The following is a 19,454-nucleotide window of genomic DNA, read 5'->3' as shown; positions in this document are numbered from 1 at the left end:
TTGACAGATATGATTTGATGTTTTTTTTTTCAACCAAGTGCCCTTAGATGAAAGGGTCCTACTTCTTCATGAGTGCTGTTAAAATCTTAAAATCTATGTGGATTAAATTAGGATAACAGTAATCAGCAAGTGTCACATTATAATCATTTGAAAAGGACGATTGTTTAATTATTATAAGACTAGCATTCAAGATAAAAGTGATAGGGGTGATTTGCAACAAAGATTCATTTGATAAACATCAGCTTGGGTTACGGTCTAATGGCAGGCTGCATTAGAAAGAATTAGGCTGACTTGCGTGGGCTTTTCACACACAAACACACTTATTTAATATGGTGGAATAAGACAAGCTATATCTAAACAAGGGGAACAGAGAGTTAAACCACAGCTTATAGTGGCATAACTAACATTAACATTAACAGTACACAGTGAAAGAAAATGACTGTGTGCAGTAACATTACATTAATCTTAATCTGTCCAACCACATTTGACTTTAAACGCAATTGTACATGGAAACACAATATGATTATACCTGTGCCAACTGATACTGATGATCGCCGAACTGTTTTTCTTTTTTTTTTCAGAGAAAGTTACACATATTAAATTTCTCAAGATAAGACACTGTACAAACACAGCAGGTGGACAAGACACATTTTCTGAATGAAGTTGTGCATTTGGCACATTTCATGTTCCAACCAAAAACCAAACATGTAAATCCTACAGGCATGTGGTTCAGGTATCATTTCTACATTTTATCACATTTTTTATTTCAACAAACTATCATCTAATGGCCTGAACTAAATACTGAGCCAGGGTTGCCAGGTCCATGTTTTTGGGGTTCTTTTTAAGTATTGTGGGATGATGCTTGGGTGGACCTATTTTGCATTCACATTAATAATACATATAAATACACATCCATGTTTTAAATGAAGTAATCTATTTATACCTAAATCCTACCAAACAGACCAGACACCCATGTAAACACATATATACAACATGCCTATACTCTACAGTTTTATTGGCCATCGGCTGGTTTTGTCACACTGACCTGGCAACCCTGTAGGGATGAGCGATATGGACATAATCAAATATCCCAATATTTTTGACCAAATACATATTTCTTGATGTTGTAACAATATTGTAGGGATGACTACTGGTACCTTCACAAAATATGAACACAATCAGTTTTTTGATAAACGGTCATCAGTGATGTGAATATGACTAAGAGGGTAAAGGAAAATAATTTTACACCAGCACAATCCCTGCAGTGTTTGATTTTTTTCCCCCCATCTACGGTTGCTTTTATCTTTTTCTTTTGTGACATTAAAATAAAAAATATTTTTTTTAAAAACTTCTTTGGCACACAAATATAGTAAGATAAAATGAAAAAAAAAAAACCACAAACCTCTTTAACATGTGACACTGGTGAAAAAAAAAAGCCATATTCACTGTCTGGCTTGCAGAAACTCCTCTGTATTCAACATATTCTATGTAGAAATAACAGTGTCTTTGTGTGCAGTTTTAAATATTGAAATGTTTAATCAGTAGGATTTGTCCAAGCTGTTCATAAATGCACTGGAATGATTCCAAGACCAGCAAACATTATGATAAAATAAGTAAATAAAGGCTGATGGCAGATTCTCTCTGATGAGTCTTATGTGACAACTGTGAGGGAGGTTTATGCTTATATGAGCCTCGTTCCACTTTATGCCTTTAACAAAAACATTTGCTGACACAAAGCAGACAAACATGTTGAAAACCGACTTCTATCCCTGCCATCACTCTTGAAACGCAAAAGAGATCACAAATGTCAGAAACAAAGACAATTTGTTTTATTTCAATCATATTTAAAAATATGAACACTTACAGCCAGGACAAGCTAAAACATGACATAAACATAAATACAATGAACACGGGAGACATAAACAGGTCAGCCAATGTATTCAATAAGCTGTTGGACTTGTTCACTGTTCTTCATGACATCTGGCAAAGACAGCAGCGTCTGTGTGGAGAAAACACTCATTACCTCAAATATCCAAACGTCAAGGATGAACGAAGGGAACACAAAGGGAAAATAAAAAGCATCTCTCACCTCTCGGACTTTATTGATCATGTTATTTAGCATCTGAAGTTCATTCTCACTTTTCTGCTGGTTGCTCTGGTGGATGATTTGCTGTGAGACGCATCACAAAATTTTATATGACCGTTTTTTTTAAGCTCTTTTATTATGTATGAAGATATTCTGTAGTATTAATAACCACTACAGTATATCAAGATGATACTTACATGTCTTTTTGCTCTTTCAAGGAGTTTAACTCTGGCTTGCTCCACCTCCTGAAGACTCAACTTCAGTCTCTCCACCTACAGATAAAAAATAAGATACCCATGTTAAAGAAAATGAGCATTAAACCTGAAGTGCTTTTTGAGTGTTTGCTCAATAATATCCTTCAAAATGTTACAATAAATACACTGAATCTGGCAATTCCCCACACCCCGAAGTGTTAGGATCATACCTCTTTCAACAAATGGATCTTCTCCTCCATGAAATGTGCTGGAGTAGCTGATTGGCCACCAGCTTTTCTCAGCTCCCCCCGCAGGAATTGTGACTCCACCTTTGACTGCTGGAGAGAACGTCGAAGCTCAACCACTTCCTTCCGCAGTTCCTGTGAAACAAATGATAACCTGTTACATTTAGCCAACCGTATCCCAGGTGTTTTGAAAAATAAACATGAATGTGCCTTACGCCATTGTCAGTCTTGTGCTTATTTAGAAATTCCTGGGTCTCCTGGATATCTGACATCAACTTTGTGATAGTTTTCTCATCCTGTGTAAAGAGAAAATTCGTTAGTGCTTTTCTCCCATCAGCCAAAGCTCTTCTGTGTCTTTTTTCAATTTTCAGTTCTCACCTGAGCTTTCTGCTGCAGTGCCTGGTTTCCTCTCTCAACCAGGCTGTTCAGACGGCTGAGTTGATGCTTAAACTCAAACACCTCAGCCTGGTGTCTGCTGTTTGCAGCCTGCTGCTCCACCTGCAGGCCACAGCTGGAACAACACAAAATATAATGTAAGACTACTCAAATTTCACCTTAAATTTTATATTTTATATACTTCCATCAACAATTTTCTAGACATGAGGCTAATTTGTCACATATGAAAGAAAACTATACTACACTTTTTCTGTGGCCCCATCAATACCAAACCCTCTATGAAGACCCTGTGCCAAAGCATGTTGCTTAAATAAGGTGCAGATTCTTTCAGTCAGTGTTCCCGTGTTGTTTGTCACATTGAGTTTTCTTATCACTTGAGCATCTAGGCAGCAACTATTTTTAGAATCAATTACTCATTTGAGACACTTTTTTTACCCCAGCAAAAACACCAAATATTCCTTCCATTCGTCACCTATAAGTACACAAACCGAACCATATTATACAAGTCTGTTCAAATACTGTACAGCAGTCGTGCCAAGAGACTCTGTCATGACCCACTGGTGGGTCGCGGTAGATTTTATTTGGGTCGCCTGTTAAATAAAAGACAGTGGAAGAATTTCTGCAGATTTAAGAGTTATATCTGCAGTACACCTTTTATTTAAAAAAAAAATAATAAAATAAAATATGTATATTGTTTTACTGATGAGAGGAAAAAAAGAGCCTTAACTCCAATTTGAGTGAATTTGTCTCATTTATGAAATAGGTTAAAATGTCCTATATTGTTTTCCTGATGATAGGGAATAAAAACAATAAGATGGCCTATTAATTCAGCCTAAAGGGATTCATTTCTCACTTATAAAATAAGACATTTTATGAACTGGGTCATGATGGTTTGTCATCTTTAAAAAGTGGTTCCCCAGAAATAAAGTTTGGGGAACACTACCATATAATATTAGAATACTTTAATATTCAGAAAATAATTACCATTTGGAGTAAACAGCAACCCTTTGCAATCTTTTATAGTTGGTTATGTTCCTATTCACCTGACAAATTATTCACTTATATCAGTCTGGCACAGGCTTTGAGCTACACTAGCTCAACAGATACAGATAATAAATTTGCTGTTATGTTGTATTCTGTAGAAGGTTATCCATGGAAGATAACTAACTCCTTATACACAATAAATTCCATCTTTTTTTTCTACAATTGTATTAACAGAGCAGCTAATTGGTCAAATTAAATAGAACCTATGAATCAATAATTGTAACAATTATTAGTAGTTTCCCTCAATGTGTTCACATTCACATTTTCCATCACTTACATGGTGTTCTGCAGCTCCTCCAGCTGAGCATCTTTACGCTGTTGCACCAACTTCAGAGTGCTGATGAGCTCAGTGACGGTGCCGCCCAGGTCAGCGAACAGCTCCGTCACACTGCTTTGCTCGTCCTCTTCGGGCTCAAACTCTATTGTGTTCAAATTCTTTTTAGGGGTGATGGCCGTGATGCGGGTGAAGGCGCTCGTCTCACTGTACAAAGTTTCACACTGTGGCTCAGGCATGTCTGAAGGGACTGAAAAGAACTACAACTTAGATTTTCCATTTCCTAAAGGCATTAGACGACATTTATGCTTCTCTGAGCTGAGTTCAAGGTGTGTAATTATATTTTTCATATAAGTAGGTATGAAATTACTCCTGTTACCAAGACGCTAGCACTGTAGATCAGTTGCTTCAAAATTACTCTGAAACGTGTTAATTTAAAATATAGAGAGTAATTTAAGCCGTACATTTTACCAGAATAGGAAGAAAATGACGGTCATGTTTATTATCCACCGGAAAATCAGATAATTGCAACAGCAGATAGAGTCCTGAAGAAAATGCAGTGCTTATCAACACATGAACATGACTTTGTCACCCGCTATTTATTAAAATGAAGGAACAGGTTATTTTTAGGAAATCGACTCAACCTCCTTTTCAAAAAGGAGATGCGTATATGATACAGGTCTGCTGAACACAATTTCAACTCACATTTGAGACATTCAGATGAAACAGCTGTCACAGGTGTCACTGCTCAGAGATACTTGTTTGCACCTGCCAAACATGATCACGCTGCACCAAATTAAATAAAATGCTTACAATAGCTCTCATCTAAAAGAGGAACAGATGTTCACCAAAGCAGTGCGAGCGTGTGATCTGTGTTTGACTTTGGATGGAGGATCATGAAGCCACCAGCATGTGTTTAACCAGCATTACTGTATAAGTTGGACAGTTGATAAGTGTGTTCAAGGTTAAAAAAAAAACAAAACTAAAACGGAAGTCAAGTAACAGGAGGTTTGTATGAGCAAAAGTCTGTAAGAAGTTTAATTCATAACCCTTCAAAGAACTGAGCCACTCAATAGTCTAATGCACTCTTACATTTTGGCCAAATTATCACTTTGAAATAAGGATGCCACTGTGAAGAAAATTTCTCACTGGTTAATAAACTTGTGACAGCACTGCTGTTACAGATTATACCAGACATTTTACAAGAAAAGATAATCATCGATGAAACTAAATATCTGTGGAGCTCTTTCTCTGATCTTTAACATTCTGGCCTCTCCAGACGAGGCGGCCTCACTCTTCTACTGAGCTTCAAGGTGTTTGGAGATGTTGCCTCCAGATGATGGCACCTTATGACAATCTACACAAAGTTTACAGATCACCTCACTGACATCAGGTTACCTACTAACATATTGTCAAACAGGCGCATTTGCTTTTGACACCAAATCCTCCACCATCGTCTTGTCAGTCAGCTCTCTGACTCATGTGACTCGGCTGTTGCACTTTCAAACTGTAGTCTCCATTGTCCAAATAAGTTTTGCTAAAACACTTAGTCATAGTCAACTTCAAGTTTTTATTATTTGATTAATTTTGGCATTGACAGGCCAGAAATAAACTCAGTGGGTTTTAATTCCTTTTTTTTTTTTTAATCTAAAAGGACCAGTGGGCAAGTAATATTATCAGTGCATACCTGAGGATCGTGTTACACTGACTACACCGACTACTGCAGCAAGCCTATGTCAAGACATATGCAGGGTGAGCTACAGTACCTGGTACAGGTGTCTCTGTGTTGTTGTCTTCCTCCTTCTCAGCAGTTAATGCAACCATGATGCTGTCCACAAAAGAGCTGGACGGATGACGACGCTCCATGTTCTGGACTGCTTGAGACTCTTTGTCCTTTGGTGGTTCTGATGTCTGAAAAGTTAAGACGTATAAGCCTGTGTGACAAAATGCATTTCCCCCTGCAGTCCACTCACTTACACAAGTCTTTCAGCATTATTTCCATTTACAAAACTAGGAAGTTTGATATTACACTTATAGAGTACTGAGTACAGCCCTGCATGCTGAATCTATGTATAGAATAAACTGTAAGCATGGGCACATATCAGCGTGAGATATAGGCGGTGAAACCTGATTGTTGTTCTGTTTCAGGTTGTTTTTAGCAGTTCTCATGTGATACCTGGTCATTGAGAGCTGCAAGGAGCTCATTGGTCACTCCTCGCAGTGTGTGATGCAGTAAAGTGACTTCAGTGACCGCCTGTGCCAGTTTCTCTCCGAGCTCCAGCTGGGTCTCTCTGGCTCTGGACCTGGTTATTTCCAGCTCCTCCTGCAGACTCCTGTTTTCAAGCCTGCATCACACACACACACAGACAAATTATCATGTGGTGTACAGACAAAAACACAAGTTTCTGACCAAACAGTTGATGATGACAAAATGCTTAAGTAATTAAATCAGACAGCAGTGGTGTCGTCAATCAGCATTTCTCACTAATACATGGATATAATAACAGCACATTAATTAGTTTTCATATTTAAAAAAATATTTATATTTATTAATATTTTTTTAAATCCATTAAAAAGATACTTTACATGAGTTTTGTTGGCTTCGACTTACTTGAGTTGACTGAGTTCTCCTTTTAGATCCTCACACTGGATGTTCCTCTCCCGGAGCCCCTGCAGGTTAGCACTCAGCATACGCTCACTTTCAGACATCTGCTCCCTCGCCAACTCATTCTCCATCTGTAAGAACTGACACACACATACACACAAAATGGGAAATTAAACCAGAAAACCACCATAAGGCAGACTAACAGACGTCTTGACCTGTACCTGACTTTTGTCAGTCAAATCGAATTTGGCGGTTCAATATGAACTCCTTTATCAGCCTACATGAGTATGTTTTACATCACGTTTCACATTTAAATGCTTTCCATTCATCATCTGTGACATGAAAACATCAGATTTCCATACAGTCAGATAAAGTATGGCCAGAGATATACTTGTTTAACCAAGCGTTTGCATATGTGCAGCGGTAATTTATGAGAACATGCGCAACCATCCCTACAGTCTGCATGTGCCAAAGAAAATGTTTGGGCTGGTAACCTGAACAAGGCCAAAACACCAACCTCGTTCATCTCCCGGACACCACTGAGTTGTGTGCAGACATCCTGGAGCTGCTGGATCTCCATTTTCTGGGACTGTGAGAGGGTCTGCAACTGACGGAGCTGCTCCTCACTCTGAGCCAGAGCCTGACTCAACTCACACACACGCTGCTCCGACTGACCGAGTGACGTCTCCAACCTGGATGCAGACAGAACACACATAATGACATCAGTTGTGGCATCTGGTTAAGGTTGTCTATTGGCGTCATAACTCAAGTGGTTTAAACTCATGGCGGGATATTTGTTTCTTAATATTCTGCATTTGGATAACTGTGAAGGAAAGTTATTAGCAACAGAAAGAGAGAGAAGTTCCTTAATAACCAGAGTATATGAATAGAGAAAGAAGTTTGGATACCCAAACAGATCATCTTACTAAAAGCAAATATAGAAATTTTAAATAAATGTGAAGTTAATATGGGATATAAAGATAGATCAACTTGTCTCACTTTGATTTTGCTCACGACTTCAGATCAAACCATTAACCCATTTCAACCTGACATACGTAAGTTATTGTTTCATTCATTAATGAGTAAATCAAACCAGTGTCAACACTTACTCGTCTGCTCTCTCCTTGGCTAGCTGGATGTCCTTCCACGACTGCTGCAACCTGAAACGAGAACATTTTTAACTTCTACATGCCGTAGCTCAGTGAGTATTTTTTGCTTGTTCAAAGAAATATCAATGTTTCAGTGGCACAGTATTTGTTTCGTTTTACATTCCTGAGCACATGCATGCCATCAACAGAACAGTGTGGTTGTGGTGATCATACTTTGTAGTCTCAGCGGCGAGGGCCTGCTCCAGGAAGGCGTAGGAGGCCAAAGTGGAGGAAACGGTGGCAGACAGCTCTGTAACCTTCCTCTCCAGCTGACCCCTCTCCTCCTCCCTTTCTGTTAGCTTCTGACGCAGCACACCCATCTCTGAAATTTTACAAAAAGATTTCATATAGATTTTAGACTGATAAAGAAGACAGCCACAATATTGGCTGCTTATGCAAATTAGTGGTGTGCTACTGTTCACGATACACTGTTCTAATTTTATTATATAATTTTAACATATTGTGATGGCAATATTACGGTGGACAAACTACCTCAAAAAAGGGGAGTGACTTCAGTATTGAGAAAGGGGGTAATGCAACAAACTAATTTCAAAACCTGTAGCAGAACCAAGCTGGTTAAGTAAAAGCAGAGCCGAAAAATCCTGCGAGGAGAGCTCCACAGCTTTTGTGAGTTCTAAACCAAAAATATTCTTTCGAATTTTATGGTTTCATATCGTCAAGAATATTGTATACCCTAAAATATCACAATGCCTTTTTAAGGCCATTTTATTGGACCATACAAATGTTTAAAATGAGAAGGAAGGAAATGAACAAAGAAAGTAAAAGATTATTTCAGTTTTCTTTACCTGAGGTCAGAATTGTCACCTGCAGATTTAAATCACCGATCTGTTCTCTGGCAGCTTGGAGATTCAAATTTGTTTGGTTCCATTCTTCTTCAATCTGTTGAGAAGTTCATTTAAATTAAAAAGAGAAATCATCTCCATGGTTTGCAGACATCATCATTACTATAAGACAAATGAGTGGCGGGGCAACAAGTGTCCCAGTTCAATTATGGACAGCCGACCTGCTCTCTCTCTTCGACAGCTTGGTCTCTAGCAGACATGTGCTCGTCTCGCTCCCTCAAAGCAGCAGCTGCCTTCTCGTTCAGCTTCAGAAGCAGGGGAGCAGTTTTCTGCAGAAGGCCTCTGACTGTGCAGAGCTGTGAAAAGATGGCCGCAAAAAGCATCAGTATTATGACCAAAGTTTTAATTCTGTCACAATTCAACCAGCATGTACGGGAGTAAAATGATAAGACAATACTGTTGTGTTGTTATTAAATTGAAACTGAAATAATTTAAAACAAAACACTGTTATCAACAACAGCTGCTCAGTAGTCTTACATTTGCTGCATGAAAAAATATATTGCTTAGATGGAGTGACAGTGCACCATCTACAGTTGTGAGATGGCATAAGCTGATGTTGAGTTAATGCCAATGGAATATCTAACACACACATTTAAATGTAAAATGGATGATTTTTTCAGATTTGGACACCCTTCTTTAAATATGCTGTAAAAGACTTACTGAATTACCGCCAAATGACGTTTTTTGGGTCAAAAGGTGGTATATTCATTTGTTGATTCCTTTTTATTTGTCTTTTGTTTTCAGAGCTTTCTTAGAACATAAAATCTTTTCTTTATTTTTCTTTCTTTTCAAGGTGTGCACTTATTGTATCACTGTCAAATGGAAGAGTCTGAGCATTGTCCCTTACATATATACATTTGCACAACACATTTATATGATTGTGTGCAATTATTTTCTTGATTGTAGTATGTGCTGTGCATATCATGTGCCTGGGATCTAAGTCAGATATTTAATTCTTGTGGTCACTGTGTATTGTTTGTATGGAATTGTATTTGTCTCTGTGTCATCCCTTTTTGCACTATAATTAGAATTATTCATTACAGTTCTTATTCTTTATTTGTCCCTTTAAATCTTTTTATCTTTACAGTTTTGGGGTATTTTTGTTCTTTATCTGTGCCTTATTATTGTCCCCCAGTCCCTAGCTTAACTTGAAAATATTCACATTCATAGTACTTTTTCAGCATTTTGTTCCTATCTTAGTATTTTCAACTGTTGTTCTTCTAGTAATAGTATGTTTATCAACACAGGGGTCAAAGAAGCAGCATTTCGACCCTCTATGTTTTGTACATATGGCAGAATGGACAAAAAAAGTTGACTTTGACTGTTTAAAAGCGAAATAAAAATATATTTTAAAAATAATTTTGTTGATAGTACTTTGACACATCAGATTCTGGTTCTTTCTGCTTATCTTATCTTTTGCAGTGTCCAGCAGATTGTAACTTTTGGGAATTGTTACAGTGTTTATTTGAGTCTCTTCTAAATAATAATAATAAAAAAAACTGCATTGAACATACTTCTTTCATCAAAGTGGACTGTTCTTCTATGGTTGTGGACAAAACATCAGAGGCAGAATTCAGTGTTTCAGTGTAGGCCTGGTTTAATGCAACCTGAATCAGGAGAAAAAAAGAGAAATTAAACACATTCTGATGGATTTGATTTATTTATTTATTATTTATTTTATTTTACTCAAAACAGAGTTTTGTTTTGTTTTTGTCTGTTTTCTATTACCTGTTCTGGGTAAGTCTGTTCAAGGGCAGCTAACAGTTCTTGTTGAGACCCCACAGTCCTCTCCAGCTCTGAGATTTCTGTTGCACAGTGTGTCCTCACCTGTTCTGTCACACTGAAGGCCTGAAAACAAACAACCAGACACGAATTTAATGCTCCTGGAATGATGAATGCTACAAAAACACATCTGCAATAAACAAGTCAAAAACTTGTACTTGTATTCACGTCATAATGACTTGAGTCCAGGTGATGAAACTTGTTACTCTTGTACAGTTTGAGGCCCTGAACATTGTCAGAAATGCGTGTCACAAAACTATAACTATATATTTCTAAGTATTTTTCAGCCTTTGTTCTCTTTACTATGATAAAACAGCTGTAAAGACACAGGAAAGGGGGAAGAGAAAGCAAGGGGATGACATGCAGCAAAGGGCAGCAGGCTGGAATCGAACACGAGCCTCTGCAGAGAACTAATGACCTGAGTACGTAGAACGCACTCTACCAACTGAACAGCGGGGGCACATCAGACTATACATTTTCAGGTAAATCTTTGCATTTGACACATTTTTAAGTAAAGCTGTTAAGGTCATACTGAATATTGTTCTACTCTTTACATTAACTGTTTTGTCAGGGCTAATGAACAAAAGATTTAAAACTCTACACAACATGCATGTAACAAATATAAAATCTAAGTCCTCTCTTGTGATACTGTGATTTCCTTCTCACAACATCAATGAATTCACCTTTAACTATTCATCTGAACAGCCTGTGATGTTGTTTCATAATCAATCAAAACAGCTTTTCTATGTTTTTGTGTGGTTCAGGAGATATCATCTAAAATACATAACTTAGTTATGGTGGAAATTAAAATGATCACATTGGCCATCACAGGGTATTTTTGTGATGGCTCCTAAACTGTAGGAATGTACAAAGTTTCATGCTTTTATAAAAAGTGAATATTACTTTCAAATATCACCTGGACAACCTCAAACCCAAATTCTTTTGTGTTGCAGTCACTTGAATGAGGACTGGAATGGTAATGAAGCTAGAAACAAAAAAATATGTCACTTAAACAATTAAGAAATTTGTCAGTGTGTACCGCCTCCTTGGCTGTGAAGGCCTCCTCCATCTGTGTCTTCATGTCATCTCTTTGGTGAAGAGCATCTTTGACTTTTTGCATCATCGCTGTCTGCGTCTTCTTCATTTTCTCAAATAAAGACTTCATCTGACCGTACTAAACAAGACAGAGAAAATATGCATCAAAAAATTCACACCCACTGGATAATTACACAAAAATATCAAATTGATGTCACATGGCAAAGATATTATATTATACATATTTACATACATGTGAAACAAGGCTTTGATGTTCGTCTCTGACAACATCTCCTATTTGCTTCAAGTTAGAGAGAGCAGCATCTGTGTCACAACTCAAAGAAGTCTGCTGGGACAAACACACACACTTGACAGTTATTAAAGAACTAAATCAGGTTTGTCAATGCATTTTTTCACATGCAAAGATGTAAATCATTAAGAAACCATTTCACACAATTTATATACAAGAAGTAATTTAACACATTGATGTGCCAAAGCCTTCTGCAACATAGAACACGTGTTGTGTCATTGTTTGTGTCGTACCATGGTGGCCCTCATGTCCTGCACAGACTGGGTGAGGTTCTGTAAAGAACTTCCATCAAGCTCCAACTCAGCAATCCTGCTCAGAGCCTCCAAATATAGGTCTCTGTGCATTGATGTCTATATGAAATACAAAACAAGCAAACCATTAAAACAGAAATTGTGGCCTCTCTGGGGGGAAAAAATTACATGGGCCAATCAAAGATATTATTGATGCATATGTATTGTTGGGTTGTATTTTTGTTTTTGTTTTTCCCCCACAACATAATGCAGAAAAAGATGCACATGGGCAAATAACGCAGAGCAGACAGAGGTGTGGTGTCAAGTGGTAAATAGCAAACTAGTTTGTGAATACACTGTTGGAAATTTAAACAATGACCCTTATTTACTTTTTCCAACATAACTCTAATATAATGCTTTCCCGGACAACCGACATGTCACTCATGCTTATCACACCTTTTAGTGAGTTAGCTAGTCAGCCATAGTTTGTCACTACATTCAGCATCAGCTGATACATTGATAACGGAACTGTTAAAACCCTAATATCAGTATCAGCCCCAAAAATCCAGTATTGGTCAGGCTCTACTTAAGACACATCATAGAAAAAAAAATAAATCTACAAAAGTACCAACTGTAAATGCTTCAACTGTCCCACTGCCCATAAAGATGTCTGAATGTGTCCTTACCTGACTGAGTTCAGTGTGGTCTGTCTGCACTAGTTTCTCCCTGAGGTCTGATGGTGCCGGACCTGCAGAAGGAGATCCAAGCGTTCGGGCTGCAGCCAGCTGCTGCACCAGAGCTTCCACCATGATCATGCTGGACCTTAATCTCTGCTCCAGCTCTTGTCTCGGGAGACATTCTAGGCTGCCTGGAGGAACACTGAGGGCACAAAAACAGAAAGAAACAGTAAGAGACAGACAAAACACTGCAAGCTGAATTAGCCAGGTTTCAATCACAGAATAAGTTTTATTACATGACTCATTGAGAGACAACACTTACTTCCACAGGAGAGGGTCAGTCAGAGTGCAGGAATCGGCCACAGAGAATTCCCTCTTCCTCTCAAACTGGCCAGATGTATTGACGCTGTGGTCAATCTGTTTCGTAGGAGTTGTGCCCACACAGACACTGTTGGATTCTGGAGGAGGAGCTCTTGCTGAAGGGACCATGACAGCAGCAGGAGGCGGAACGGGAGCAGAGACAGCAGCAGGACCAATTTTTCCTGATGCCAAGTAGAGAAACTCTGCCATCTGCCGAAGCTGCTGCTGAAGAGGACCATCTGGAATAAAGGGGATGTCCAGACCCGGCCTCTTCACTTCAGGCTGAGGTGCTGCACAAGGCTTCACAAACACTTCCTCAACTGGCTCAGTGACCGGGCCTGGCTGGGCCTTGCAACCGAGTGCTGTAGAGTTAAACAGAGGACGTGGCATGGGGCTCTCCAAGAGCTCTGTGAATAACCCTGCGTTAACGGGAGCCACCAAGCTCTTTTCATTCTCAAGAGCAGAATCGTCAGCCAAAAACTGGTCTACAGCAGGATCCTTAAGAGCCTTTGAAACAAACAGCGAGGCTCTCCTAACAACAGGACTGAGGAATCCAAACTGCAGAGCTGATGCTACCGAAGGACACTCTGAGAGCCGTTTCAAAACATCAGGCAGGTTTTCTGCATGAGGTTTTTCTGCAGAGTTAGAAAGAGCAGCTCCATTTCCCAGTGAACCGAGAGCACTGTCTTTTGCTTCACTGCATTCATGGGGTTCCCTGCTGATGTAGACTTCAGAGACGTGTCCCAGGTGCACTTCCATAGGTGTAGGAGTCTCTGCAGAGGGTGCAGGATGGCTGCAGTCAGAAGACTCTGTTTTATGAGGCGCTGAAGGCAATGCAACGTCTTCAGGATGTATTGAGTCCTTTTCTGATGTTTCTTGCGTTTGAGAGTTATCAGATTTATCATCCAATGCCTTTAATGATGTGTTAGTCAGTGATGATGTTCTGATAGCTGGTGGTTCAGTGTCTCCCACAACTTCATTGTTTTCTAGGTGGCTGCTATGCTGTTCATAGTTGTCTTGAATGTGATCCTGTTTAAGATCAGTAGGTATGCTGTTGTCACCCACGGGCAGAGAGGTCATAGCCTGGTCATCAGGCAGAAGGGAAGTCTTCTGAGCCAATTCAGTGCCATCTGATTCTTCAACCTCACTTTTGGCACTGATGACAGAGCCAGATGTCATACTCTCTTGTCTGTTAATCTGGCTATCAGATACCACTAATCTAATCTGTTCAACTTCATCCACAGAATCCAGGCTAGATGGTAATGGTTCCTGGGTAATGGAAAGGTTTCCAGTTGGGGCTGATGGGTAATTTTCCATATTACAGTACGGATGATCTAAATGATCATCACTGTATGCCACATCCTGGTTGCTAGTTAACATGCTTGGATCTGTACCATAATTGTATGACTCACTGCAGACTGCAGTTTGATCGGCTGATAGAGGAACAGTCTCATCCACAAGTTTGGTGCCATCTGAAATTTGAATCTCACCTCCACTACAGTTAAATGTTTTGAAAGTGACATCGCTCAGTCCACTGGTAGGCACTTCAGAAACATTTGTGGTTTCCGAGAAGGTGGCAATGACACGAACACCATTTTCACTGCTAAAGTAGGGATGATCTGCATGTTCTGCCTCACAGAGTTGGTAACAGGCAGAGAGATTTGATGAATTCACACTGTCGTCTTGTAAAGGTTCACCAAGCTGTCCCTTGGGCAGAGGAATGGTTTCATCTTGTAGTCTGGTGACATCAGAAACTTCCACCTCACCACCATCACAGACAAATGATTTCCAAGCGACATCCTTCTCACCATTAAAGTCATGCTGAAAATCTCTGACATCTTGTGTGGCATGCTTATCATCCAAGTCTCCAGAGGCCAGTGCGGTGTTTGAAATTTCATGTAGACCTGCTACACTGTCAACTGAGGAAGCATCTTTAATCTCAGGATTGTGATACGGGTGTTCTACATGTTCACTGCATGACTGAATTATTACAGTGTCAGAGATCACTGTATCTTCTGTTTCACAAGTGTTTTTCATTGTCTGATCCTTAGGCAAAATTATACTCTCTTCTTGACACACTACAGAGCCTGTAATCTCAACCTCCCCACCAGGACAGATGAAGGATTTAAATGTTACATCTCCAAGTCCACAATCTGTTTCAGCAGTTGTCAGATCAATAGTGGAAGCATTGGCTTGTATCACTTTTGCTGATGGAAGATACTGTGATTGGGGCTCTGGGTCACAGACAGGGAAATCAGCCTGTTGATCAGAATGAGTGGAGGGTAAGAAAAATTACAGACATTACAAACAATTGAAGCATTTCCAAATATTAATATAAACCCACCTAGGGCTGAAAGGATTATCTGTTTCATGGTAAACCACAGTAAAATTATTTGTAATCAGTTAGGGCTGGGCAACATAAACACACACACACACACACACACACACACACACACACACACATAGTAATATGAGACTAGATATTGTCTGATTTTCTGAAGTTAGACTGTGCTATTATTTGCCTTTACCCACTTAGTCATTACAGCCACATTTCTGATGATCATCTATCAAAAATCTCATCGTGTTAATAATTTGGTTAATAAGAGGTATTTTATCAAAAATATTGTGATATTTGATTTTGCCCTTATTGCCCAGCCCTACGATTAGCATTACCACTTAAAATTGTAATTATTGATTGATTGATTGATTGATTGATTGATTACCATGCTTTGAAAAATTCATGATAAATACTATCCAGCAGAACGCTGACATCAAAGGACATGGTGCCATTTCAAATCACTGAGAGGGTTAAATATAAAACTTTGTGAAAAGTGCTTTTTGAACATTTTCAGCACATTTGAACAATACCATTAAAATATTGATAACCATGATTTTTGATATAATTTTTAAAATTTTAATTAATATTTAATGATTATATTATATTTTTATACTGTTTCATCTCGCATCCTACCTTCGTCATTTTCACAGCATCAGCACTGAGCAGTGACTTTGATTTGAATCTCGCTGATGGAGCTGACAGATGCAGCATTTCATTGTCCAGTCTTCTCAGAGGGGTGCGCTCTCCACATCTGCTTGAAGGCTGACATCAACAGAAGTCAAGAAATTAAGAAAAATAAATGAATGCATTTTCCATCTGCAATACTGACACCTCAAAAAAGCCAATACTGTTTGCAAATAATTGTGTTCACTACGATGCAAGACAGTCAAAAACAGTACGTAAAATCTCTAAAATCATAAATAAATGTATAAAACACAGGAATTAGCCTTTTCAGGCAGCAATGGGTTCAATATATTGCTTTTCTGCTTCTTGCTGGTTCTCTCAAGCGATATTCACTGATTGAATTTAACAACATATATTGTACATAACATGGCACAAAAGTCTTACCAAGCCTTCCCCACTGGAACTTGACTTCCTGGAGGACATTACTCTTTAGTGCTGGAGAACTGCCTGTACAACTGCAAAGTTAATACAATGAACTTCATATTAAACGTGTCCAAAACAATAGTTAATTTAAGTGTTTGATGGATACTAACATTAAGAAAGTTTCTAGAGGGAAATCATCATGTAAACTAGTTAGCTAGCAAAAAAAGCTAACGTTACAGACAACTGTGGAGTACAGGTGGCAGGTGACCAGAATTAACTAAGCTAAGATAAGCTTATAAGTGCATTCATAGGCGTTAATAACTACCCCAAACTAATTTGAGTGTATTAAGTAATTCTCAATTATAACACAAAGCGTTTCTACAGTTGGTATTAGCGAGGAAAAAGGCTAGAAAAGGCTACGTTACGTTAATTCACATTCGTTTTTTTACACATTCCACGTCGTCAACTAACTAAGATTTTAAACTAAAGAAAATGTTAATTAAATTAGGCAAAACAAATAAATAAACACATTTACCTTTTAAATTTCCCGGCAAACTTTAACCAACGTTATAAAAGTGAGGATAACAGAGTAAACAAACGTAGTGTGGAACTGCCATCAACCGCTTTTCGTTCAAAACACAAATGTCGGCTCTTCTATTGGTCCGTTTCTCTTCTTCGGTTGTTGTGTGGCACACTTGGGCGGATGTATGACGCTCTAGCGCACACTGCTACCCCCAACAGGTGATTAATGACAATACTCCAGGCGTATTACTGTGCGCTTTTTTCCTTCGTTGTGCTCTTTATATGAGGTAATTATGTTTTAAAATGTGACAACGAAGAAATATTAGTAGGTTTAGGGACAAAAACAAACATTTTGTTGGAGTTAGTGATAGATCATAGTTTGGTTTGAATAATCACTCTCGCGAGATATTTCGCGGGTCCGCGGTTACATTCTAGACTTGACCGGCAACTTTGTTTCTGGTAAATAAAAATGCAATTTTAGGTATAGGTAGTTTATTTCAGGATGATGCTGTTTTTGTTTTATATGTTGTTATTCACTGTAACAGCCTTTAAAAAAGAAATCAAGAAAAATAAAATATAAAAATATTAGGAATGTGATTTACCCTATAGAAAAGTATTGTCTAGTATAATAAGCCTGCTTTAAAATCTACATAAGTAAAACTTTGAAGTCTACGATTCAACCCAGCTAAACATTATCTTGTCAAGATCAAAAAAGAACATTAATGTAAGTACTCACAGAAATACTCCTTCATATGTTTTGGCACTTCAACCGTACCAATATACCCCAGAGAGAACTTGAGCCATGACAGAAGCAGCTTTAGTATTCATAATATTGACTCTGATTTTTCTGTTTGAAGAATGTTTGGAATGATTTCAATAAATGTAATCTTAATAAAATCAAAAAAACATTATATTAGTAGCCTAATCATTCTCTTGGCAAAACTGAATAAATCCATATATATTTACTCTAAAACCTTATTTATTATATTTGAAAATGAAACAATACATAAAACTGTTTTCTTCTCCAATAATGAGAAAGCTATCAAGACAACATATTGTGAACCTCTTTTAACGTATTGATACGCATGAATAGTATCCTCTGGCTTGGTATAACCATATACTGTCTGCTGGTATTTTGATTTTTTATGTATGACTTGTTCACTTTATTATGAATGAATGATGTCACTCGATTGTTTGTACTGTGCTTTTGCACAAAATAGAGTATTTACAAAAAACAACTCTTTCCTTTGTTTCCTTTAAAATGTACATCGTGATACCATAGATACAGAATGCTTTCTGAATTTTTTCTTAATAATTTTATGCCTGAAGATAAAGATATAACCTCTCTTTCCATCCAAATGTGTCAAACATGGGATCTCAAAAATAGGGACTAGTGACAGGAAAGAATAACTTGCATAAATCTCTGGCACAAATCTCTGTTTATTGTTCAAAACAGACATGGCAGAGTTTACTAAATGCATGCAACCTTTTCTTTAAAACTTTCCTTGGGAAATGGGAATTCTTAGTCTGGTTTGGTGCAGCTGTGTTGTCCAAATGGAAACATCAGCTTGTGATAGTGAAAAGAAAAAAAATGTGTGAAAATTTGTCATAAATCTGGAGAAATACAGGAAAATTGTGATCCTGGGAGGAAATACGGAGAGGGTGATGAGAACTGTGACTCTCCTGGGAAAACTGGGAGAGTTGCCAAGTATGTTTCCATCCCCTTCCTGATTTGTACTTCCAATTCATGCATCTTACATAAGTGACTGTCATAGCAAAAGACTTTTTGACATTTAATCTGGTAAGTCACAGCCTTCCTTTTCTGCAAGTCAAAACACACTCTTTTACCTCTCCTGTCATTAAAGTAGCAATGGACTGTTTCATTATTTCTAAACTCCCATGTTTCACAATTGAACCCTTCTCTTTCAGTTTTTATGTGTTACAAACAAATATTTCTATCATTTTTACCCTTATTTTCATCAGTACAGTAAACAGTACAGTAAAGCTACTTCAGCTGAAGGTAAAAAACCTTGTTGAAGTTATGCAAATTAATTTCTTTAAGAGCATTTTTTTTCTAAGACTGGTTGTGCATCAGTTGGAGATGTAAATCCATGCATCCAACAACAGCTCAATTCAAATGTGTCCTCTGTCCTTTAGCCACACCTTCTCACTCTTTCTCTAAAACTCACAGCTCTCTCAGATGGAGAGTGATCAACTGATATGCCACTGTATGGAAAGTTACCTTAAACATTCGACAAAAGATAAACTTGGACAATCCTAAATCTTGAAGATGTATGG

At 38.1% G+C, this 19,454-nt stretch overlaps 1 protein-coding gene across 3 annotated transcripts; it reads right to left on the bottom strand.

Annotated features, from left to right (window-relative positions):
* Positions 1–1,809: 1,809 nt before the first annotated feature.
* Positions 1,810–16,788, bottom strand: spag5 (sperm associated antigen 5). 3 transcript variants are annotated; one of them, XM_084715201.1, is made up of 24 exons: positions 16,656–16,788; positions 16,221–16,349; positions 13,212–15,508; positions 12,899–13,091; positions 12,216–12,332; positions 11,926–12,021; positions 11,677–11,811; positions 10,584–10,703; positions 10,370–10,462; positions 9,017–9,151; positions 8,799–8,892; positions 8,167–8,314; positions 7,954–8,004; positions 7,362–7,536; positions 6,851–6,984; positions 6,416–6,584; positions 6,006–6,150; positions 4,243–4,489; positions 2,904–3,036; positions 2,741–2,821; positions 2,511–2,660; positions 2,284–2,358; positions 2,090–2,170; positions 1,810–1,999 (listed from the first exon to the last, which is right to left on the bottom strand). In XM_084715201.1, the coding sequence occupies exons 1-24, from the start codon at positions 16,692–16,694 to the stop codon at positions 1,928–1,930; spliced, it is 5,109 nt and encodes a 1,702-aa protein (XP_084571327.1). In that variant the 5' UTR covers positions 16,695–16,788; the 3' UTR covers positions 1,810–1,927. The 3 variants fall into 3 exon arrangements, with proteins under 3 accessions (XP_084571327.1, XP_084571329.1, XP_084571328.1); XM_084715203.1 differs by having other exon boundaries at positions 4,243–4,480; XM_084715202.1 differs by having other exon boundaries at positions 11,926–12,018.
* Between the last annotated feature and the right edge of the window lie 2,666 nt (positions 16,789–19,454).

The sequence above is a fragment of the Lutjanus erythropterus genome, chromosome 3 (genome assembly GCF_056507025.1).
Source record: "Lutjanus erythropterus isolate fLutEry1 chromosome 3, fLutEry1.hap2, whole genome shotgun sequence".
Classification (NCBI taxonomy): Eukaryota; Metazoa; Chordata; class Actinopteri; order Lutjaniformes; family Lutjanidae; genus Lutjanus; species Lutjanus erythropterus.
This window is presented reverse-complemented; position numbering and strand designations above follow the sequence as displayed.

What these genes read in the sequence shown, in the direction of transcription:
- spag5 (XM_084715201.1), bottom strand. Translation starts at nt 16,694, where the DNA reads ATGTCCTCCAGGAAGTCAAGTTCCAGTGGGGAAGGCTTG. An exon ending in AACAGACTTACCCAGAACAG is followed by an intron (nt 10,463 to 10,583) that starts GTAATAGAAAAC and finishes CTCCTGATTCAG; the next exon opens with GTTGCATTAAACCAGGCCTA. An exon ending in CTCGCCGCTGAGACTACAAA is followed by an intron (nt 8,005 to 8,166) that starts GTATGATCACCA and finishes TTCTCGTTTCAG; the next exon opens with GTTGCAGCAGTCGTGGAAGG.